The sequence below is a fragment of the Triticum dicoccoides genome, chromosome 7B (genome assembly GCF_002162155.2).
Source record: "Triticum dicoccoides isolate Atlit2015 ecotype Zavitan chromosome 7B, WEW_v2.0, whole genome shotgun sequence".
NCBI lineage: Eukaryota > Viridiplantae > Streptophyta > Magnoliopsida > Poales > Poaceae > Triticum > Triticum dicoccoides.
In genome coordinates this window covers 606,409,831-606,434,682 of record NC_041393.1, presented here as the reverse complement: position 1 = coordinate 606,434,682, position 24,852 = coordinate 606,409,831, and the positions used below count along the sequence as shown (strand labels likewise).

General features: G+C 45.0%; 1 protein-coding gene across 4 annotated transcripts; it reads left to right on the top strand.

The window, feature by feature from the left end:
• Positions 1-12,616: 12,616 nt before the first annotated feature.
• On the top strand, positions 12,617-19,413 carry LOC119340575 (pentatricopeptide repeat-containing protein At5g65560-like). 4 transcript variants are annotated; one of them, XM_037612502.1, is made up of 4 exons: positions 12,617-15,747; positions 16,186-16,406; positions 16,512-16,577; positions 18,971-19,413. In XM_037612502.1, the coding sequence occupies exon 1, from the start codon at positions 12,676-12,678 to the stop codon at positions 15,664-15,666; it is 2,991 nt and encodes a 996-aa protein (XP_037468399.1). In that variant the 5' UTR covers positions 12,617-12,675; the 3' UTR covers positions 15,667-15,747; positions 16,186-16,406; positions 16,512-16,577; positions 18,971-19,413. The 4 variants fall into 4 exon arrangements, with proteins under 4 accessions (XP_037468399.1, XP_037468398.1, XP_037468400.1 ...); XM_037612501.1 differs by lacking the exon at positions 18,971-19,413 and adding an exon at positions 18,017-18,175; XM_037612503.1 differs by lacking the exon at positions 18,971-19,413 and having other exon boundaries at positions 16,190-16,406; positions 16,512-18,175.
• The last annotated feature ends 5,439 nt before the right edge of the window (positions 19,414-24,852 follow it).

Genomic DNA, 24,852 nt, shown 5'->3' with positions numbered 1-24,852 from the left:
AAGCCGCCGTCTTCTCCTTCACCATTGTCGCCTACGAGGTTGGAACAGAGCAGCGGTGCTGAGCAGTTGGCGAGCGCAGCGGATGAATCTGGAGACGAGGGAGGGGAAAATGAGGAGGCACTGTTCAAAAACCTCCGCCCGGTTCCTTATATGGAGTCACTTCCGAGTGGCTGACAGGTAGGCCCAGGCAATCCTGTCAAATCCCGAAACAGTCGCGCGAACGATACGTGGCGAAAAAGGCGGCGTGGGAATCGAGGCGTCTCTGCCTTATCCCATCCGAGTACCGCGGCCTTCCCCGCTTCGCGCGCTTCCCAAAATTCGGATCCCATTAAATCCGCTAACCATAGGATAACTTGTCAGACGGAAGATCTCTTGCAATCCGTCGCTTGGAAATTTCCAAGTTCATGAAGTTCACTCGACAGATATAAAGAATGGATCAAGGCGACTGAAAGAAAGTTGACATCCTCACTTGAAAGTCATTGATCCAGAGCAAAACACCTTTACAACACCAGAAGGCAGGTCGGAAAGATTGCCAACTCCTTCCTCACTCAAACCTCGATCCATTCGGGGGCTAATGATGAAGTCATGTACCTAGGGTAGGGTCATGGACCTGTCCAAGGTACCCTCCCCGAGGACATCTACAGAAGAGACCGTCTCCCAGTCGACCAAGAGAGATTCCACTCGACGGACTGGAAGACACTCGACGAACTTGAAGACACTCGACCATGAAGACTCACTCGACCACCAGGAGTTCAGGATCTACTTTGTATCCAAACGGTCTGTAATTAAGTAGTCTTTATGGCCATGATGACACTTTATGTAAGGCGTTACCAGTAACGCCTGGCCTTAATGTACTTTAACCCTCCGCTACGTGGGTAGGTCGGGGTCCTGGCATCCTCTATATAAGCCACCCCTCTCCACTGGCATAAGGGTTCGCACCCCTGTAACTCTCACATATATAATCCAGTCGACCGCCCCCGGGCTCCGAGACGTAGGGCTGTTACTTCCTCCGAGAAGGGCCTAAACTCGTAAAACACTTGTGTGCACAACTACTCCATAGCTAGGATCTTGCCTCTCCTCAGTACCCCCCTACACTACTATCAGACTTAGAACCACGACAGGCAGCTCGGCCCCGCCCCATGCGAAGACCCGGCTCCGCCCGCGTCGCCGCCTTCCCCGCCCAACACCACTACACCAATAGCTGGCGTCAGCATGGCCCGCGCCGTGCCATGATCAGTAACTCAAGACACATGAAGAGAAGAGAAAACACATAACTTACCCGCGCGACGCCCAGCACCGGCGTCGGACTCGGCCACCTCCTCCTCGCCAGGAGCTGCGGGCTCCTCTGGCGCCACCGGCGCCACCATCGACGGAGCCCAGGTGTAAGGATGCTGAATCGCGTTCAGAAGTATCACCCGCGTCGCGACGGGACGAATGAGAAGGTGTGCCGCAACAAAGTAAGAAGACCAAATGCTCACCTGCGGCGCCGGGTTCGACTCGCTGTATGGCGCCTTGCCGAACCGCCAGTCCTCTCCAAGGTTGGCCTTGGAGATGTCGTTGACGCCATGTGCAATCTCCTTCGCGGACAGCCGCGTCGACCCCATATGGTTGGGATCCTAAAGGCCGATCATTTCGCCGATGAGGCAGGAGCGCCTCTGAAGCGGAAGGACCCGGTGCATGATGAACGCGGCAAGGAGGTCGGTGTCGGTGAGCCCCTCCTGCGTCCTCATCAACGTCACCCGCTCGCAGAGGTTGACGATCTCCTGCGATGGGCGCCGGAGCGAGTAGCCCTAGTTTGTCTTCGCCCGCGGCGGCGCGATGGCGAAGGGCGGAAGGTTGATGTGGTCCACGCCAAGGTTGCGGATGTAGAAGAAGGAGTTCTGCCACTTCTTGGCAGAATCCTCCAACGGGATCTTGGGGAAATCCGCCCCAGACCGCTTCGAGATGACGGCGGCGCCACAGTCGGCGAACTTCCAGTCTGACGGGCCCTGCTGCTTCAAGGAGAAGAAGCGCACCCAGAGGTCGATCGTGGGCTCGACCCCCGGGTACCCCTCGCAGAGCGTGACAAAGCCGGAGAGCTGGATGATAGCGCCGGCGCCAAGATGATGCGGCTGGAGCCCGAAGAACTCCAGGAACGCGCAGAAGAAGGCGCTCACCGGCAGCCCGAATCCGTGCTCGAAGTGCGTGAGGAAGACCACGCACTCCTGCTCCTCAGGCCGAGGCCTCTGCTCGTCGCGTGGCAGGTGAATGCCGACGTCCGTCTCCCGTGGCAGGCGTCGCGACGCCCGGAGCTGGGTGATGTCCTCGGGGGTGACATTCGAGCCCATCCAGGAGCCTGATGGCAGCGACATGATCAGAAGAAGAAGAAGGAAGATGAACGACGGAGGAAGTTCTGCTTGGAGCAGCGGGCGCTGCAGTGCGTCAGCTGCAAAAAACGGAGCGAGAGCAAAGGGACAAGAGGGCGCGAGCGAGAATAATGTCCGCCGTCCCCTGCCCCCCGATTTATAACCCTTGGTTCAAACGTGGGGGAGTGGGATCGTCTGCACGCGACCGTTCCACTACCCCGCAATAAGTGTGCACGTACACGCATAGTAACTGCTCGGGGAAGTGCAACCGGCCCCCATACGCCAACATAAATCCGCGTGCGTGGGCCAAGGGCACGCAGCGGCGGGCCCCAGCCCGTCACCCAGTCCCGTCACGCACGTGGCCTGTCAGGCCCCTCCGGCTTCCGGCCGCCATGTGGCGCCCGCGCAAAGCCCGAGGGATTGCCCCAAGATTCGACGGACTCCTCGGTTCCCGCCACGGCCAGGATGCCGCGATCTGGTTTCCGAGAAAACCGACACATAGTGGGTGTTGCCGGACCCAGCGCTCGCAGAATCCGCCTTGCTCAAGGGGGAAGCTGCAAAGGCCCACTCATCCAAAGACGGCGGACCTTCACAGCTTCAGGGACTACTGTCGGGGGGATGAACCCTGGGCAGGCAACGGAACCCGGATCCTCTTCAAAAATAGTGGGGCTTGCATCGCCCCTCAAACCGGCACGCGCCCGACCGGGTCGCTCGACTTGGCAAGGCCCGCAGCCCGGCCAAACCCTCCGACCCGGCAAGGTACGTCGACTCGGCCTCAGCAACTAGCGCAAGGCAGCCGAACCCGGCATGACCAAGGCTTCCCCAACAAGCCGACCCCACCCGTGCCATGCGCCGCAATCCAGCCATGGGTCAAGCTCCCGTCCCATCCAGGCCGTACGATAGGACGAGACCTCAATCACCGATGACCAAGATAACAGTGTTTCCGCCCATGCCTATGGTCAGCCGGAGCGTGGCAACAATGCCCCTTACCTACCCGCTGACCGGGGCTGGTGTGGCAACAGTGCTCCCGCCCTCACCGCTGACGACAGCAAGCGGCAACCTGATGGAGAGCACTGTACACGACTCGACTCGGCCACGCCCTGACGATTGACAAGATGGCGCACAGTCCCCCTAGCCACGCGGGGCCCGCACCTAGGGGAACCCGGCGAACCACAAGCCCTCAAGAGGGACCCAGCCCGGTATCCCGGACACCGACAATACGGACCCATCGATTCGACATATTACCATTGTAACCCTGGGTGGGTTGATCTATAAAACCCCCCAGGAACCCACGCCTATAAAGAGAGAGAGAGGTGTGTGAGACATACGAGAGGAAAACGAGCAAGCATAGGACTAGCCACCAAACCGCAACACTAGAGAGAAGGAGCAGCCCAAGCCTTGGCTAGCTTCCTTCCTCCTCATACAGCTCCAGGAGCAACATTGTACTATCGATCATCCAACTACACTCGGCAGGACTAGGGGTATTTTCTCTCCGGAGAGCCCCGAACCTGGGTATGTCCGGCGTCCCACGCCCGCTCATGCCAACCTCGCCTCTAGAGCCCACCAGCGCCCTCGAGCCTCCTCCTCTCTTTAGCCATCCGTTGGCATCTGTCGTGCGCCCACCACGATAATCGGCAGTGAGGTTCGAGGCGGCGGCAGGATCGCGAGTGCAGGGGCTGGTTGCCGTACTTTCGATGGTAAAATTCCCCCTCTCTGCACGCGATCAAGGAGATGGGCAGGGCCAAGACCATAGATGAGGCCATTTGCAAGAGGTGCTTGCTCTGCGCATGGAATTCGGCGTCTTACAGCAGGATAGTGCCTCGATGCGCACTGAGGTAGCCAAGCTCCATCAAGACGTGCAGTCCATCAGTTCCAAACAAGGTGATATCTCTCTGCAAGTAGGTACAGTGGAAAAGGCTGTGTTAGATCTCAGTAAGCAATTATCAGCAATTAGTTTAGCGCTCAAGACACTGGTGCCTCCCACTAATTAGAGCCAAACTATTGATATCCCTTCTAGTTCTACACAGTTGGTGAAATCTCCTACACTGCAGGGAGCAACTACTCATTTACAGCCTGACAGAACTGAACAATTACGGAAACAGCTAGAGGAAGAGAAGGAAAAGACTAGACTGGCTAAGGAATTGCACTTGCAAAATTTGCCACCTATTCGCACTAACAGACCCAATGTTCCACCTGGATTTGCTCAATCAAGAAGAATGGATTCCTCTAGTCAAGTGGGCACTCCTCTATCCCAAAGAGATCCAAGTCACACCCCTACATTTCAACATTTTCGAAACAGGGAGAGGCAACTATGGCAAGGATATTACAGAACATATGAGCAGGACATGCATGCCCAATTCATGAAGGCTATGACAAAAGGTCCTAAACTGGAATTTCCTAAATTCTTTGGAGAGGATCCTGTGGGATGTTTGAGACAATGTAACAAATACTTTCAAATGTTTGGTGCTCCTGAAGAATACAAAGTATCCTTAGCACAGATGTATATAAGTGGAGAGGCTGATATTTGGTTAAGAACATCTGGTCTGCTTAAAAAGCATTTGACATGGAAAGATTTTGGCAAAGAAATTGTGAAGATATTCTCTCAACAGGGCACTTATGATCTGACAGAAAAGTTCAATAATCTGAAACAAAACAACAGCACTATATCTGACTATACCAAGCAGTTTGAGGACCTAATGGCTGATATGCAAGATGAAAATCCAGAATTAAATGAACTCTGGTTTGTCAGGTGTTATGTGAATGGCATGAGAGAGGGCATCAAGTATCAGATAAGACTATTGAGACACTACTAGGGAAAAGGCTAGCAGCAGCGCGGGTTTTTAGGCTAGCAGCAGCGCGGGTGGCCGCGCTACTAATAAGGCGCTACAGCTAACTCATAGTAGTAGCGCGGTCCTAACCCGCGCTACTACTGTTGACGATATCAGCAGCGCTTTTTGGGAACGCGCTACTATTAACTAGTTGTAGCGATTTCGCCATCCCTCGCTACTGCTATATCTTTCATCATTTTCCCATTTCAGTTCTCCTTTCAGATACTAGATACTAGGTACTGCTAGTAGATATCAAATTCATAAACCATTACTAGGTACGGTAGTACTCCCTTCGTTCCAAATTACTCGTCGTGGTTTTAGTTCAAACCACGACGAGTAATTTGGAACGAAGGGAGTACTAGGTAACAATTTCATGCATAGCCAACATGCATCCTCAAGCAGTACAAGGTCATACCAACAACCATCATCATATGTAGTTCTAGATGATATCGACGACGATCATCATATGTAGTTCTAGATGATATAGCCACACACACATATGTAGTTCTAGATGATATAGCCACACACACATATGTAGTTCTAGATGATATCGAAGACAATCATCATCCTCAAGCCTGGGCGGTTGGTGTTCCTGATAGTAATTAGGATGGCCTGTCCAACACGAAGATTCTTGCCATCGAGGAATTTCTTCCACCCAACCAAGTTTAAGTGTGTGCGACCGTCCGTGTCCACGCGGTAAGTACAGGTTGTGACGGAGCCCCTTGCAGTAAGGCGTAGTCCAGCTGAGCCTTCTTCATCAGGCTCGATACCATAACTCATAGATACGCTCTTTGCCAATTTCTGAATAAGAAAAACATATCAATTAATAAGCATGTGATCAAACTCTACACTAAAACATATATATCATCGACTAGATTCCACACAACATACCATATCATTGGACTGTACACTAAGTAATTCACACTATTAGTTTGCATTTGTAAGTATAACATACCATATCATGTCGATCAACCATGGTATTTGTCAAGCGGGTCATGAATGGCACCCCGACAAAGTCAGCACGTGGCGGAATTATGTCCCACAGGTTGCACACCTCCTCCTCACTCAGCCTTGTTCTTTGAGCTACGATGGCTTCATGAAGTGGGTCCTCATCATCTTCATCGAGTGGGTCCTCATTATCTTCATCATCTTCATCATCTTCGTCATCTTCATCATCTTCCACCAGGTTGAGATAAATGACAGCTAGCTTGGGTCTTTCTGCTCGGAAGTTGAAGCTGATCAACTCACCACCAGTAAGATGCATGCGAGCGACAAAACGGGCCCATCCATCTCCTCCAATCTGCGACATATTGCGTCCTTTCTCGACCTCCATAGTGTACGCCCCCCAGGAGCCTCAAATGTCACAGTGTCTCCTATCAGCTTGTTGAATTTCAACCTCACATTGCATGGGACGATTTGTGTAAAATAAGCAAAGTGACACAATGTAGTAATGCCAACACTAAAAATAAAATAGTTATTACATTTCATCTAATTTCTTACCGCCGCATGACGAAAACTCGGCTGGAAGTAGATGCCGAACAGCTTGCCAGTTGCAAGGCTGCTGGCGCATCTTGACTTGCACAGTTGACATAGTGGTGGTGGTGGTGGCGCAATTCTTCCTAAAGCAATATGAGCAAAGGATTAATGATCAACTAAATCAAAATGTTCTAAGTGAACTAAATCAACTAGCCTACTAAATCAACTAAATCAAAATGTTCTAAGTCAACTAAATCAACTAGCCTACTAAATCAACCAAATCAAAATGTTCTAAGTCAACTAAATCAACTAGCCTACTAAATCAACTAAATCAAAATGTTCTAAGTCAACTAAATCAACTAGCCTACTAAATCAACTAAATCAAAATGTTTTAAGTCAACTAAATCAACTAGCCTACTAAATCAACTAAATCAAAATGTTCTAAGTCAACTAAATCAACTAGCCTACTAAATCAACTAAATCAAAATGTTCTAAGTCAACTAAATCAACTAGCCTACTAGGATGGAGGAGGAAGGCGGAGCGAGGAGGGGCCGGCCGGCGCGGCCAGTTGAGGGAGGACGGAGGAGGAAGGCGGAGCGAGGAGGGGCCGGCCGGCGCGGCCAGTTGAGGGAGGACGGAGGAGGAAGGCGGAGCGAGGAGGGGCCAGCCAGCGGTGAGTGGAGAGGGAGGACGGAGGAGGAGGCCGGTACCGAGTCCAGCAAGGAGGAGGAGGTGACGGCGCGCGGCGCAGACGGAGGAGGGGCGACGGGGGCGCGCGGCGCAGACGGATCGGAGAGGATTGAGTGGCTGTGTGTGTGAGTGGATCCGAATGGAGGAGATGAGGGAGATGAATGGCTTAGCAGTAGCGCTCTTCAGGAAAAGACGCTACTGCTAAGCTACCTAGCAGCAGCGCCTTTCACAGTAAAGCGCTACTGCTATGTGTCAGCATGTAAAAATAGACTTTGTTCAATATATCAAAAACACATTGATCATCAACGATCTTTTTGTGTACAATCTGATTTGACAATATGAGTCCTCACCGGTTTAGGAACAGGTGAAGACTCATATTGCAGCCACAAATTCTACACATAGAGTTCAATGAAGATCAAGTGCTTGTCAAAGTGTGAGAAGTAACATATTTAAGGTGGTAGAAACTCTCTTCACGGAGCGAGGTGGGACTAAATTTTTGTAGGAAACTTAGCAGTAGCGCTTATCAGAGAAATGCACTGCTATTATGCCATGTAGCAGTAGCGCGCATCACCTTAACGCGTTGCTTCTATAACTACCCTCGCGGCGGCCTCGTAGGAATTATAGCAGCAGCGTGTCTTTGGGGTGACGCGCTACTGCTATATTTGTCTCAGCAGCGGGTTTCGTCTGTCCGCGCTACTGCTAGTTAGCAGCAGCGAGTTATTTTGGAGCGCGCTGCTGGTAAGATTCTGTGTATAGGCTTTTCCCTAGTAGTGAGACCTCGAACTCTCAGTGATGCCTATTGCTTGGCAAGGGACATTGAACCTTGTCACCCACCTGTGTCTGTTAATCAGAAAAAGGCATTTGTGCCTTATAACAACTACTATCAGAAGAACACAAGTGCCAGCTTATCTAAACAGCTACACACTCATGTGTTACCTCAGGCTCCAACTGGCACTAAATCTGCAGACAATGTCAACAATACTGCTCAGAGGATAAGAAAAGCTGGTGACTGCTGGAGATGTGGTAACAAATGGGTACATGGGCATAAATGCACTCTTATTCCTAATGTGCATCTCATGCAACAAGAGGTGGATGATACTGGCCCACTAGAACAAGAAGAGACACATCCAGAACAATTAGAAAATATAGAGGAGCAACATGAACAAGCAATTTTTATCTCTGCTTATGCCCTGGGTCATCAGTCAACGGTGCAAACCCCAACAGTAATTATATCTGTTAATGGTAAGAGAGCTATAGCTCTACTAGACTCTAGAAGTTCCTCCTCTTTCATGAATGAAAAGTTTGCAATTAAATCAAACTGTCATATGCTGCCCAGAAAACCCAGAGCAATTTCCATTGCGGGTGGAGGTACACTAATATCTGCAACTGCAGTACCAAATTGCCCTTTCCAGATTGCTAAACTAGGAATGCAACACTCTTTCAGAGTTCTGGATTTACCTAGCCGTGACATTATTCTGGGTTATGACTGGTTCACCCTTGTCAGCCCAGTCACTTTTGATGTTCCTAGGCATCGGTTCAGTTTTACAGTGGAAGGACAGACTAAAGTCACAACAACTATCTTCAATACTAATGAAGAAGTGAAAGAAATGCAGGCGAAGAAACTCCCAAAAATGTTGGACAAAGGAATGCAAGGATTTCTTATACAATTGAACAGCATCTTAATGGAAGCTCCTGCCAATCACTGCATTCCAGCTGCAGTCCAACAATTGTTGGAAGAATACAAGGATGTGTTCCAGGAGCCTACAAAGCTACCACCTAGTAGAGCTTTGGACTACACAATTCCTTTGATGCCAGGAGTGGAACCCCCTCACTCCATACCTTATAGAGTGCCCCATCACCAGAAGGAAGAAATGGAAAAACGGATTCAGCATTTGTTGGACAACAAATTAATCAGACCTAGCTAGAGCCCTTATGTTGCCCCTGTACTTCTAGTGAAGAAAAATAACAACACTATGAGACTGTGCACAGATTTCAGAAAATTGAATTCAGTCACAATCAAAAATAAATTCCCAATTCCGGTGATTGAGGATTTATTGGATGAACGGCATGGAGCTAAAGTATTCTCTAAATTGGATCTAAGGTCTGGTTACCACCAAATCAGAATGAATCCTGAAGACGTACACAAAATTGCTTTTCGAACATTCTTGGGTCACTATGAATATTTGTTCATGCCTTTTGGCTTATCCAACGCACCTGGCACTTTTCAAGCTCTCATGAATTTTCTCTTTGCACACTACAATAGAAAGTTTGTGCTAGTGTTCTTTGATGACATACTCATTTTGAGTAGAACATTAGAGGAGCATGTGGATCATTTAGCACAAGTGCTCAAAATTCTCAGAGAAAATGAACTATACGCTAAGTTGTCCAAATGTGTGTTTGCTGTGGATAAAGTGTAGTATTTGGGACATGTGGTTTCTGGAGAAGGTGTTGCTACAGATCCTGAAAAGATCACTACTATATCTCAGTGGCCTACTCCTACTGATGCAACTAAGCTGAGGAGTTTCTTGGGCTTGGCAGGGTACTATAGAAGGTTTATCAAGAACTATGGCATTATTTGCAAACCACTGCACAACAGTCTGAAGAAGGGACAATTCCAGTGGACGGCAGAGCAAGATCTGGCTTTTAAAACACTCCAACAGGCCCTTATCTCTGCACCAGTTTTAGCCCTACCAGATTTCAAGCAACCTTTTCTTCTGGAGACTGATGCTTCTGGTCATGGCATTGGTGCTGTTCTTATGCAGCAAGGAAGGCCCCTTGCTTATTACAGCTCTGCACTTTGTCCAAGAAATGCTGCACTCTCCACCTATGAAAAAGAAGCTCTTGCTATTCTGGAAGCTTTAAAGAAATGGAGACACTACCTGTTAGGGAACAGTGTCATTATCAAGATTGACCAACAGTCTTTGAAATTCATTACTAATCAAAGAATTACAAAGGGAGTGCAACACAAATTGATGATGAAACTGCTGGAATTTAATTTCACAATCCAATACAAGAAGGGGAGTACTGAGTGGCAGATGCCCTGTCTAGAATGTGGCCTAAATGTATGGCTATCTCCTCTGTCACTCCATTATGGGTTGAAGATCTGATAACAAGCTACAGAAATGATCATGTGACAAAAGCTTTGCAAGAGAAATTACTGCTGCAGAAAGCTGAGACTGTCACAAATTACACCTTGCATGCTGGTATTATCAGATATAAATGAAAGATACTAGTGGGCAATGACAAAAACTTGCAAGAACAACTCATTGCTGCATTGCATAGTTCTCCAGTAGGAGGCCACTCTGGCATGAGAGCTACTTATCAAAGGATAAAAGGCATATTCTATTGTCCTGGCATGAAACAACATGTGGAGACTTACATTGCATCTTGCATAGTTTGCTAGAGAGCAAAGCATGAAAATTGCCTTCAACCTAGACTATTAGACCCCCTCCCGGTGGCTGACATGGTCTGGCAACATATTTCTGTGGATTTCATTGAAGGTCTCCCTAATTCTCAAGGCAAAGAGGTCATTTTAGTGGTGGTAGATAGATTCACAAAATACTCCCACTTCTTGGCCCTCTCACATCCTTATACTGTTCATAGTGTGGCTCAGGTTTTTGTAGATCATATCATCAGGTTGCATGGACTTCCCAAGCTAATCATTTTGGATAGAGACAGGATATTCACCAGTCAGTTGTGGAGAGACATATTTGCAGCACTTAGAGTGGAGTTGAGATACAATTCTGCATATCACCCTCAAACAGATGGGCAAACAAAGAGAGTCAACCAATGTTTAGAAACATATCTGAGATGCATGTCCACTTTGGAACCAAAGAAATGGCTATCTTGGCTGCCCCTTGCCGAATATTGATACAATACAAGTTACCATACAGCTCTGAAAATGTCACCGTTCCAGGCTTTATATGGATTTCCTCCTCCTTTAATTTGTGAGTTGGCCATCCCTGGTCCAGCAGACTTGGAAGCTCAGGAATTTTTATCGGCTAAACAACACATGTTAGATCAACTCAAGGCAAATTTATCTCAAGCTCAAAATAGGATGAAGAGGTATGCAGATTTAAAAAGAAGTGAGAGACAATTTCAACATGGAGACCTAGTATACTTGAAAATGGCTCCATACCGACTAGCAACATTTGGTTTTCGAGGTACCTTGAAACTACAGAACAAATATTATGGTCTTTTCAGTGTAGTTCATAGAATTGGTAACTCTGCTTACAAACTCCAATTTCCGGCACATGTCAAGATACACCCAATCTTTCATGTCAGACAGTTGAAGAAGCATTTGGGGAAGAAATCTATCCCTAGTCCAGATCTGCCAATGGTCAATGAGGATGGTTCAATCAAAACCGAACCAACTATGGTGCTTGAAGTGAGACAAGTACCAAGACACAACCTGCCTGTTGTTCAATGGCTGATTCAGTGGGAAAACATGGCACCCGAAGATGCTACCTGGGAAGATGATGAATTCATAAAGCATACATTTCCAGCGTTCTTTCGTTCGACAACTCAAGCATGGAGATCAGTCTCATAATCGCCGTGAGGACACGTCGAGTCTCAGACAGGGGCAATGTCAGGCATCAGCTGTTCTGAACCCAAACCAAGTGTCATCTTCAGTTAACGACCTCCATCGAGCTGGTATCGCTTCGAGCCCCATCAGACGGTCGCCATCGAGCAGCTCAAGTTACTTACGCTGTCGACCGTCGGATGCATCTACTGTTTTACTTTTCACCTTATGTTGTCGCTACAGTGAACTGTAACTTTCTCGCCTATAAGTGAGTCGGGCTGTGGCTGAGTAGGTAGCGTGAATTGATCCTATTCTTGCCTTTGAGCAGAAGAAATACCCTATAAACATATATCTTACAATATCCATACAAATTCTGGATCTCAGATCCCCTTCCTCTAGTTCGATCTCTCTGAAATTCGCTTAGTTGACACCCGGGATCTGACAGGGCTCCAGTTGCGGAAGGCGACTCGGAGCTGGAGCAGGCGCCGCATGGCGGCCGGAGTCGGACCGGGGAAGGGAGTGGGGAATTTCTGGCTGGGGGCGGAGACGGGAGCGTGCGGGCCGTCGGATCCAGGCAACGGCGCAGATCAGCGCGCCGCGCATGCTGTGCAGTAAGCGGGGCCTCCGGTTCGGCCGGGTCGCGCCGAACGGACCAGAGTCCAGACCACCAGAGCGGATTGGGGAAAAAGAAAGAAAAGCCAGCGAAGCACGGCCGCCTCCTCCGCCCCCTTCCCCCTCCGCGCCGGTGCGCGGCTAAACCCCCACTAACCCCCTCACACGCTCCCGCCGCCGCAAAACCCTAAACCCCGCCGCCATGCGCCGCCTCCCGCCCCTCTCCCAGCGCGCAGCGGCCGCCGCATCCGCGCCCGCATCCCCATCCCCATCCCCATCCACCTCCACCCCCGACCTCGTCGCGGAGCTCGGCCGCGTCCTCTCCACGCGCCGCTGGAACAAGGGCCGGGCCTACAAGCGCCTGGCGCCCTCCGTCACGCCAGCCCTCGTCGCCGACCTCTTCCGCGCCCCCTCGGCCGCCCCGGACCCGGCCACGGCGCTCGCCTTCTTCGACTGGGTCGCGCGCCGCCAGGGCTTCCGCCACACCGCCGCCTCCCACGCCGCGCTCCTCCACCTCCTCTCGCGCTGGCGCTCCCCCGCGCGCTACGAGCAGCTCGTCTTCTCCATGTTCGGCTGCTCGCGGAGCGCCGAGGACACGCGCGTCTCCGCCGACGCCTTGCGGGCAATCTGCCGAACGGGTGCCGCGCGCCACGCGCTGTCCCCGGCCTGCTACAACTTCGCGCTCAGGTCGCTCGCGCGCTTCGACATGACGGAGGAGATGGAGAGGGTCTACTCGCAGCTCGTCGGGGACGGGCTGCTGCCGGACACCAAGACGTACAACGCCATGATTAAGTCCTACTGCAAGGAGGGTGACCTCCCCAAGGCGCACCGGTACTTCAAGCTGTTGCTGGAGTGTGGGCTGGAGCCGGACACGTTCACATGTAACGCGCTGGTGCTGGGTTACTGCCGGACGGGCAACCTGAGGCGGGCCTGCTGGCTGTTGCTGATGATGCCGCTGGTCGGTTGCCAGAGAAATGAGTACTCCTACACCATTTTGATTCAGGGCCTGTGCGAGGCGCGGCGTGTAAGGGAGGCACTCGTGCTGTTTTTGATGATGAGGGGTGATGGGTGCTCCCCAAATTCACACACATACATGTTCCTGATCGGCGGCCTATGTAAGGAGGGCAGGGTTGCTGACGCCAGGATGTTGCTTGATGAGATGTCTCGGGGAGGTGTTGCTCCAAGTGTTATGACATATAATGCAATGATCGTAGGGTACTGTAAGGCAGGAAGGATGCAGGATGCATTGGGGATTAAGGAGCTGATGGAAGGAAATGGGTGCCACCCGAATGATTGGACATACGACACTTTAATTCATGGCCTCTGTGATGGGAAGATGGATGAAGCTGAGCAATTGCTGGATAGTGCTGTTAAAGGAGGTTTTACACCTACGGTTGTCACATTCACTATCCTGATCGATGGGTACTGCAAAGCTGAAAGGATTGATGATGCACTCAGGGTGAAAAATAATATGATGCTGAGTAAGTGTAAACTTGATATACATGTTTATGGGAAGTTGATCAATAGCCTCATTAAGAAGGATAGGTTAAAAGAGGCGAAGGAGTTGTTAGCTGAAATTTCGGCAACTGGTTTGGTTCCAAATGTGTTCACCTACACATCTGTAATTGATGGCTTTTGCAAGATTGGGAAGGTTGATTTCGCACTAGAGGTCTTGAAAATGATGGAACACGATGATTGCCAGCCAAATACATGGACCTACAACTCTCTGATGTATGGGTTAATTCAGGATAAGAAACTTCACAACGCAATGGCGCTGATAACTAAAATGCAAAAAGATGGAATAACTCCCAACGTTATCACCTATACCGCTTTGGTTCAAGGCCAGTGCAATCAGCATGAATTTGATAATGCTTTCAGGTTACTTGAAATGATGGAGCAGAATGATCTGACACCCGATGACCAATTATACGGCATCTTAACTGGTGCACTGTGCAAAGCTGGAAGGGCTGAAGAAGCTTATTCATTTCTTGTTAGAAAAGGAGTAGCCCTAACCAAGATACTCTATACTATTTTAATTGATGGGTTCAGCAAGGCAGGCAAAAGTGACATTGCCGCCACCCTCTTAGACAGCATGATTGGTGAGGGCTGCACACCAGATTCGTACACGTATAGTGTACTGCTGCATGCTTTATGCAAAGAAAAGAAGCTGCAGGAAGCTTTGCCGATACTGGATCAAATGACTCAAAGGGGAATAAAATGTACCATTTTTGCCTATACAACTCTAATCAACGAAATGCTCAGAGAAGGGAAGCATGACCATGCTAAAAGGATGTACGATGAAATGGTTTCATCAGGTCACAAGCCAAGTGCAACCACATATACTGTATTCATTAACTCATTCTGCAAGGAAGGTCGAGTGGAGGAGGCTGAGAACTTAATTGTGGAAATGGAGAGAGAAGGTGTTGCCCGTGATGCAGTGACCTACAACACATTCATTGATGGCTGTGGGAATATGGGATATATTGATCGTGCATTTCATACTCTGAAGCGCATGATGGATGCATCATGTGAGCCAGATTATGCGACCTACTGCATTCTGCTCAAGCATCTTCTAAAAGAGAATTTTAATTTCCGTTATGCAGACACCTCCGGCATGTGGAACTTCATAGAGTTGGATACTGTTTGGCAGTTTCTTGAAAGGATATCAAAACATGGTTTGAATCCCACAATAACGACATACAGTTCTCTCATTGCAGGATTCTGCAAAGCCAACCGCATTGAAGAATCATGTATTCTTTTTTATCATATGTGCAGTAAAGATATACCACCTAATGAAGAGATATACAAATTACTTATCAAGTGCTGTTGTGATACCAAGTCCTTTGAGAAGGCCTCTTCATTTGTGCACAACATGATACAACACAGGTTTCAGCCTCATCTTGAATCATACCAGCTTCTTATACTGGGACTTTGTAACGAGGGAGAATTTGAGAAGGCTAAATCACTGTTCTGTGACTTGCTTGAACTGGGCTATAATCATGATGAAGTTGCATGGAAAATTCTAAATGATGGTTTGCTCAAAGGTGGTTATGTTGATATATGTTCTCAGATGCTGTCTACCATGGAGAATAAACACTGTTCCATAAGTTCTCAGACACATGCTATGGTGACCAATGGCTTGCATGAGGCATCTGGCAGTCTGGTTGGTGAACTCCGAGGAGAAGCTCTTTGAGTCAGCTTGACTGATATGTTCATGCTAATAGATGGTGTGTTTCATTGGCCACACATTTCGTCTGTAACTTTCAGTCCAATGGTAAGTGTCCACACAAATCATGTGGAGTACTATATATTTATCCAAACATGTTATTGCTAAAACTTAGTTGACATAATTTTCTGCCCATCAGTACACCTTCCTTTCCTGATTTTCCGTTCCATGGAAATCTTGCCTACGAATTGTCACGTTGTTTACAAATCACAACCTGTATCATCCTTCACCATAGAAACTAACCATGTCACATGTCCCTATATGGTTTTGAATCTGCTGAAAGCTCCACCCATTCATGGCATAATTGATCTTTTTTAAACCTGCAAAATATATTGGTTGTTAGACTTGTCACGATTTAGCAAATATGATCAATTATTGATTGTAGTAGTCCAGTAAAGCAGATACTTTGTTGAGAAAGTTGTACAGTACAAAACTTCGATCAAGGCATCAATTAACTAAAAGGTAATCCCTTCCTTTTTTTGCCAGGAAGACATGTGCAATTTTGATATTAGCGAGGCACATGTGCAGGTTGCATGCAGCACCGCGCTGTACATAACTGACTTGAGATGAGCAACATCCAGTTAGGATGCCGTTTGATCAGCTAAACGCCAATACATGTTGCTCAAGCTGATCAGTTTGTCAGAAACAGGATTATCGTACCAATTCATATTCAAATCAAAGGCACTTTCTCGTCATGCAGTTGGGAGGTATGTACTGCATGGCTTCTCCATTCTATGTGATACATTTGCTTTACTATGCATTTGGTTATCTTCTTATGTTGATGTTACAGAAGCATCATCCTTCCCTTGCAGATAGTCAGTGTCAGGCTCACCCAAACCTAGGGCTTATGGAGTCTCATTGCTTGCTTTGCTTTGGGGGTAATCAATTATACCTGTCATTCTTTGATTGCCATATTTTGGTGGTATAGATGCCGTACAGTTCTTTTACATTGCAGAAGTTTATTTTTGAATGATATAAACCAGTCTACCTCTATTACTCCTATTTATGTAGTGATTCTTATCAGAGCATTTAGTGTGGTGTGAAATGACGTATCAACTTGAAAGAATTAAACTTAAAAATTATTGGATAGGTACAGACTTACTTTGTAAAAAATAGATATGTAGATAGACTTGTTTACTACTACCTTTGTCCTCGAATGTATGCCACTGTGGGGTGCATAGAGTCAACCTTTAGAATTCTTGATGACTAATATGTGCGAAAGTACAATTTATTCATTTTGCATAATTATTTTACGTTGTCCATGCTTATTGTTTTCTATAAAACATGTTATGTTCAGAAATTATAGTCCCGCATCGGAGGCTGTAGAAGAACATCATACATTTGTAAATGAAGTAAGATTTCTTGTTGTTTAGCTATGTTTGATATACTTTCAAATCTTGGCCAACAAAGAACAGTGGTTTGGATTGCATTTTGCCACATTGAGACATCAGACATCGTCCGTGGTGAGACTTTGACAACACGAAACACGATAGTTTGTTGCGGTAACACGTTCTACAAGACAGGCACTCATTTGAACTCAAATACTCTCTCTCTCTCTCTCTCTCTCTCTCTCTCTCTCTCTCTCTCTCTCTCTCAGAGATACTTGGCAAAGTGACAACTAGTTCAGTACTTTAATTCCTAAGAGTAAATTGCAGCACAAGTTGCATCTTGACCATCAACTAGAAATCTGAATATATGCACGATTGTATAGATTTTCATTAAGCATGGTAAATCAATATATTCCTAGTCTCCTTCCTCTCTGCCCTTGTGGTGCCAGTGGGTCTGCCATCATGCCACCTGGTTCCAGGGCTATCTCAAATAGGTACGCTGGTTCTGAAGCATCACCATTTTTCTAAATCAAATAGGTACGAGAGTATAACTTGAGGTGTTATTAGTCTAGTGATGAAATGCCGTTTAGCTGATCAAGTGCAAAGAGCACCCTCAAGTGAAAGGTTGGGTTCAGTCATTGCACTTGGAAATTGGAATCTCTGGATGACTGTGTAACCTACGTGAAGGCTTTACATTGATGCCTAATTCAGAGATGCCAAGACTTCATGCTCTTAATTGGAGTATCAATCTAAGGTATATCTTCTGTGTTCGTCTGTCACACTGTTCTGTGATTTCTAGGGATGTCAAGTGCGGCATGTTTGCTCCCTTGTGCGGATCTCTGATTTTTGGGCTTGCAGAGTAGCTTTTTGAAAAATCGTGTCTGTTCCCCATTGAATTACGATAGCCTAATGATAATTCCATATTAGCCAGAAGACCAAAACAGTAATGTGGTTGTTGTTTTAACTGTAACTTTACACCCTTAATACAGGCATATGGCTCCAGAGTACTTGCATGCGTGGGATCATAATGAGAAGATTTCTGTGTTTTCATATGGACTTTTGCTTCTCGAATTGTCAGCCCATTCTTGATCAACTGTATAGGCAAAACCGCTGAACAACATGAAAGAGCTAGTGGATCCTTCTCATGACATTGCAGATGACTCGAGAGGAACACGCTCCCCAACAGTTGCATTCATGTGCATTCACCACAGGGCAAGCTCACGGCCTTGTATGTAGGGCTGCAAGAAAAGCTCGAGGCTCGTGAGCCGCTCGAGATCGACTCATTTTTTGACTCGAATCGAGATCGACTCGAAAAGAAATGAGCTGAGTTTGAACTCTTTATGTAACTCGATCGAGAAACGAGCCGATCTTGAGCCAATGTTGGCTCGCTCGATTTTAGCTCGATAGCTCGATAGAATATCATTACATAAAACGATCAATACCATATATTAAATGAAAATAAGATAATTTATTACCATAAAAATTGTCCATAAGTTTTTTCCATTTTATTTACCAACGAACATGTAAACTTAGTTAAATGCGGAGAAGATTTAGGCCTAATTATGGCACGTGGTTGACTATATGTTAAATATCCTAATTTTTTTGGCAAAGCTTCCCAACATATTCACCTTATTTTTTTTATTTTTCATCATAGATTTATAATTTTTACCATCACATTTAGCTCGAAACTAGCTCGAGATCGACTCGAGATCGTTACAACCTGAGTACGAGTCATGTTCTACAACTCGGTCATGATCTTCATTTAGTTTGAGCTCGCTCGAATTTTAATATGAGTTGAGCTGAGCCAACTCCAACTCGCTCGAGCTCGACTCGTTTGCAGCCCTACTTGTATGAAACCGGTTAGTGAGTTATACATATCTGCCATTTGCAAGTGCAAATTGAGCATCAAGTTGACGAGGTGTTATGTTGGTTGTTGGTTGCAGGTACTCGGTTTCTTGAAGGTAGATAGTCCACGTACACAGATGTGAGGTCCTTAACTCCCAAAGCTCCACATGTTCAACTTGTGATTCAGAAGACTGGAATGGACTCACACACGCTAGCCACCATAATGATGTGGAATACGACACATGCAGGCTGCCTTGGAGCGGTGAAATTTAGTACGGAGTGTATTTGTTGACAGGTTTTTCCATCTTTTGTAAATCCTCGGTCTCTACATTGTGATCCTCCTACTTTTCATATGTTGAAGATGCACGGATTTGAGAGACCAATCATCGCCGCTGGGAATTTTCAATAGTATATTCAGAATTATTTCCTGTTTCGTCATTGTGGACTTACTTTTTCCGGACAGTTTTTACTTGTAGGGTCCTCTGTACTTATTGATGAATAATTTCAATTTATGGACGAACAAGTCGAGCACGTGACTATCTTCGTTGTACAGATGAATCTCATTTGCCAATGTACTATGCCCCCGTTTCTGGGAGTTGGTACACTATAAAAGTACATATACACTAGCGATACTGTGATAGTGACGAGAGGACCTTTGTCTTTTTTTTTTTTGCAAGACATGTAACATGCTATTGTGAGTTTCTCGGATGTGAACTTAGTTCTTTGCATATGTTCTTAGTTCTACTCCCTCCGTTCCTAGATAGTACAAGTCTTTGTAGAGATTTCACTATACACTACTCCCTCCATTCCAAATTACTTGACCCATATTTATTTAGACCCGGATGTATCTAGACACTAAACAAGTATTTAGAATTCAAGTGATTAGACACTAAACAAGCTAAACAAATTTTACTTGACCAATATTTTTCAAATATTTTTTAATTTTTTTCAAAATTTTAAATGAATTCAAGTGAATATGTCGGTCATTTGGCTGAAATGGAAACTGAAATCACTGAAATTCACTGAATTTCAGAATTTCAGTGATTTCGGTTGGTGCTGAAATTTTTCTGAAACTGAAATTGAAAACCATGATCTATATACATCCGTATGTGATTCATAGTGAAATCTCTACAAAGACTTGTATTTAGAAACGGAGGGAGTATTTGTAAACTGCTTCTTGCTCACCTTTTTTCATGTTATGGATAGCTAATGTACATTCCTGCAGTTACTGTATTTATTAAGACAAAAAGGGCCTCGCCCTGATCGCATTTCTCAATGAAATCAAAACGGAGTTAGAAGGATTCAGTGAACACTCCTTGGGGATACGACAGACATCACCGAAGTAGCCTCCAACCGTGTTGCCAAGCTTGCAGCTGTAGTGGCCAGTGGATCCGTATGTGCTTTTCTTCATTATTACCAGTAAAAGAGCCTGTGCGTTGCAACTGGTAAAAAAAATAATACACTCCCCTAACCTAATAATCATGACTCCATACTCCAATAGGTTCACGCTCTTTATTTCAACACATGGCATCCCAATCCGTGTTACCACTTATCCTCCTTCCCACCCTCGTCGACGGTGGCCTCAATGGTGACACAATCACAACGTTTGAATATGGCCAATTCTAAGGCGCCCCTCTCTTGGCATAAGATGATAAACCTGCGTTTTTGTGTGATGTTTTGGCGAGGTATGCATGCATGGTTATAGATGTTTTTTTGTTTCTCATCCTGGTTTTCCTAAGGTGTTCATTTTCAATCTGGATCGACACCGATATGAAAGAAATATTGATCATGCGCTATTGATTGAGGTTGCACCTTAAATAGCATTTTTAAACGGTTAACAGGTAAAATAACATCATACTTAGCTTCTCTACATTTGTCTGATCAAACTACATATTTAACATGTTAAATTTCGAGTTATGGTTTAAGAGATATGGACATTTAAAAAGATATTTGATATGTATTACGAGATTAACCCAAAAATCAAGGGGTTTCCTACAAAAGCAAAATTATGAGTTAAAATTTGCATGCAGATTGATTAACAGAAAAAATAGTTTTTTTTGAAAAGCAAAATCTGACTTAAAAGTGGACTACGGGTTGATTAACAGAAACATTAGAGAGATTTATGAAAAATAGCAGATGGACCAAAAATACCCATTTCCTTTATTGGTAAAAATATAAGTAGGTATAGAATAGATATAGACCTTTTGGTTTTTATTTTCTGATTTTTGCTACTTTCAAAAATACTTGGGATTTCAAAAAAAATAAAATCTGAACTTTAGTAAACGTTCATGATTTTGAAAAGGCCCTAATTGCAAAAAATGTTCATGAATTTATATTTTTCCTCAATATCAAAAATATTCTGAACTCTAAAAAATGTTCATGAATTTTAAAAATATACTTGGATTTTAAAATATATTCACAAATTTGTAAAATGTGCAAATCTTAAAAGATAGTTTTGAATTAAAAAACGTTCACAAATTTCAAAATTCTAAAATATTGGTCGAACAAAAAACAAATTAAAAAAAGTTCCCAAATTGCAAAAAATCTTTGCCGATTCAGCAAAATGTTCACGAATTTAAAAATGTCACGAATTTAAAAAATGTTCTTGAATTTTAAAATTAGTTCCTAAATTAAAAAAAACTAATTTTAAAAATGGAAAAAAGAATAAAAAAGAAAACCAGAAAAGGAAAAACCGGTTGAACCTTCCCAAAAATGGTGGGAGAAAAACCCAGCCATCCGCACTGGCCCAACGATATAGCGTGCAAGCCCGGAAGATGGGTGCGCGATTGATCGGGGTCTCTATCTGCCAACCTACGCGGCAACTAGGATACCGCAATTACGGTAGCAAGGAACCATTAGCAATCCGAAACTAGGTCGTGCATCATGGCCTGACGCCGAGACCGAGCAAGTACGCGTAAGAGCTAGTGGGTAGCGCTCTGCTTTGGAACTCGATAAAAGTTTGTGTGGTGCGCGCGTAATACGTTGACAAACAAAGGTGCCCCGGGTGTTTTTTTAGTTTATATTTGATTCAAAAATCAAATGTGTTCCAAATCCTTTAGGAAAAATTTACAGAGGCCCAATTTAATATTTTGAGTTTAAAGAAAATGATTTCCTGCCAAAATAAAAGACACAACCTTGTTTTGAAAATAATAATTATTCCCTTTTGTTTAAGGACAATTTGAGTTGCGGAAAATTGTAATCATCTTGGAAAAATTTACGGAGACTCAAATTGTTATTTGGAACTTCACAAAAATATTTTTCAGCCAAAATTATATATTTAAATTATCACCCTATTTTGGGATATCAATTTATTCCCTAAGTACTTTTAGGGTTCAATTTAATTATCAATTTTAATTTAGGGTTTCAATAATGTTTGAGACTTATGAAATTATCAACCCAAAATATTATAGGGAAGGTCACACACATTTTTTAGCCCAATTTTGGCCTTTATAAATAATCCCTAGATGATAATTTAGGGTTCTGAATAATTTCAAAGTTTTATTTGAGCCACAATTTCACTTAATTAAATCAGTTCCTAATCAATCAATCAGAAGCAAAATTTCAAAAAAAAAGAAAAATTGACCCTAATAACTTTTTTTAACATTTCAAATTTGGGAAATATTTTATATGTGATAGGTCCTTAGCTCCTCGTGATGCCATAGGAGCCGGTGGCAATGTAGAGGTAGGCGGCATAGGTAGTAAATTGCCAAAAATCACCAAAATTGCAAGCAACATATAAAAAAAACCCACCAAATTGATAACGGTTTACAAAAACATCATTTTGGGGAATTTTTTTGTGCCGAAAGTACTAACAGTTTGATTGATCTGCGTTTTGAATCGAAATATGACAGGTGCGTCCTATGGTCAGTGATGGAGTGTCAGCAAAATCTAAAAACATTCGACGAGGTTTGCCTGCTCCCGTGCTTGTGCTCTCAACAATGCTCCGCACCACACGTTAACCATCCAACGGTTCCAATTCGTTGCTATATACACCCATAGAATCTGCTACTTTCATCTATGTTAAAAATGTTTAACTTGTTGTTTGCTATTATTTTGCATAAATCGCATGCTAAAATGATTTATTTCATAACTAATTAACCGTAGCTCCAAATTAAACAAACTTTATATGAAAATGGGGTAGAAAAATGCATAGGTTAACTTGGTGCACTTTGTTTTACTGTTTAACAACATCAAAATATGTTTTAGGGCAGAACAGTAGCTAATTCAAAATATGGACATGAGGATTTTCCGGAATTATTGTTTGTTGTTTCCGGCCTCATTTAAACTTGCCTAAATAGTTAGTTTACTTATGTTTCACCTCTTCCCATGTTTAACAATAGTTAATATTGTTGTAAACATTTTTAACAATTGATCAATCAGTCCGTTGGACAATTGACATAGCTGCAGATCTTTCCCAGCTGGGTAAAGAGCAACTGACCCCTACACACCGTGTACCTGAATGTTGGAAAGTGCCACCAACTGAATGCCTTAAGCTCAATACAGATGTCCAGTTCCATGAGCTACTCGGACAAGGTGGTACTGGCCTAGTTGTGCGTGACCATACTGGGAAACTTATTCGAGCCCAAGCAAGATGGTATGAACATGTTAATTCAGCTAGGATGATGAAAGCAATGGCAATGTTGGATGCTGTGGTTCTGGCTTCGGGGATGGAGGCGAATACTGGTTGAAAGTGATGCACTTGATGTAGTAAACCTGTGGGAATCTCAGGATTTTGCGAGAGCTGATATAGCAAAACCTCTTCAAGAGATTAAGAAGCTATGCGGGAACTTCATTAGTTTATCTATTTCTTTTGTAAGAAGAGACGACAATATGGCAGCTCATCTTAGCGCTAAGCAGGCTAGTGAGGTACGTAGGAGGTGTCTCTGGATCAACTTTATTCTATAATTCCTTCGCGATGTAATTGCCCGCGAGTGTATTACCCATGAGTAATCAATAAAGCCCCGACTTCCCAAAAAAAAATCAGGAGAAAATGATTAAAAACCTGTGCTACGTAGGACTTGAACCCAAGTGATCTAGGCTAGAAATCGGCATCCAAAACAATACGGTACGAAGTAATTCTTGTACCAAAATGCAGCCTAATTTATATATCAACACAGAATCATGTGAAATATGTATGCATAATTAGCGAACTTCAGAGAATATAAAAATGAATCATTTGCGGCTAGACAGTGCCGTGGTCAATTGCTGAGCTGCGTCGCAGTGATCGTTAAGTCACGGAAGACAAACAAGGAGGGAAGGGAACGCTATAATGTAGCAACAAACAGGGCAACAGTCGGCGCAACAGAAGGAAAGAAACCGCATGATTGGAAAACGATCGGATGGGATCTTCGGGTTTTTTCTCCTGATTCTACGTGAATAAATACAATTTAGCTGCATATATGTTTTTTCCTCCAACGCCCTTAGCATGGTTTTTTTTTGCGAGAAACTTCCAATCTACTCCTTCCGTTCCTAAATGTTTGTCTTTTTAGATATTTCAAATGAACTACCACATACGGATGTATATAGACATATTTTATAGTGTAGATTCACTCATTTTGCTCCGTATGTAGTCACTTGTTGAAATGTCTAGAAAGACAAATATTTAGGAACGAGGGGAGTATTCATCAACTGTCATGGTAGTACAAAGAACACTAGAAATAATAAAAATTACATCCAGGGTAATTGACCGCCTAGCGATGAGTAGAAGCACTGGAGCGAGGCGAAGGCGCGCCGCCGTCATCGCCCCTCCTTCACCGGAGCCGCGCAAAACTCGTTGTTGTAGACAGTCGAGAAATTGTCGTGCTAAGGTCTCATAGGACCCGCGCATCAGAGCAGCAACCGCCGCTAATGAAGAGAAGTGTAGATCACCAATCTGTAGACACATAAACCCAACCAATTTACAAATAGATCCTTCTAAAAATAGCTAATTCATGAGCGGTCAAAGGAATGATGACATGACATTCACGTGGTATGTTCCCCC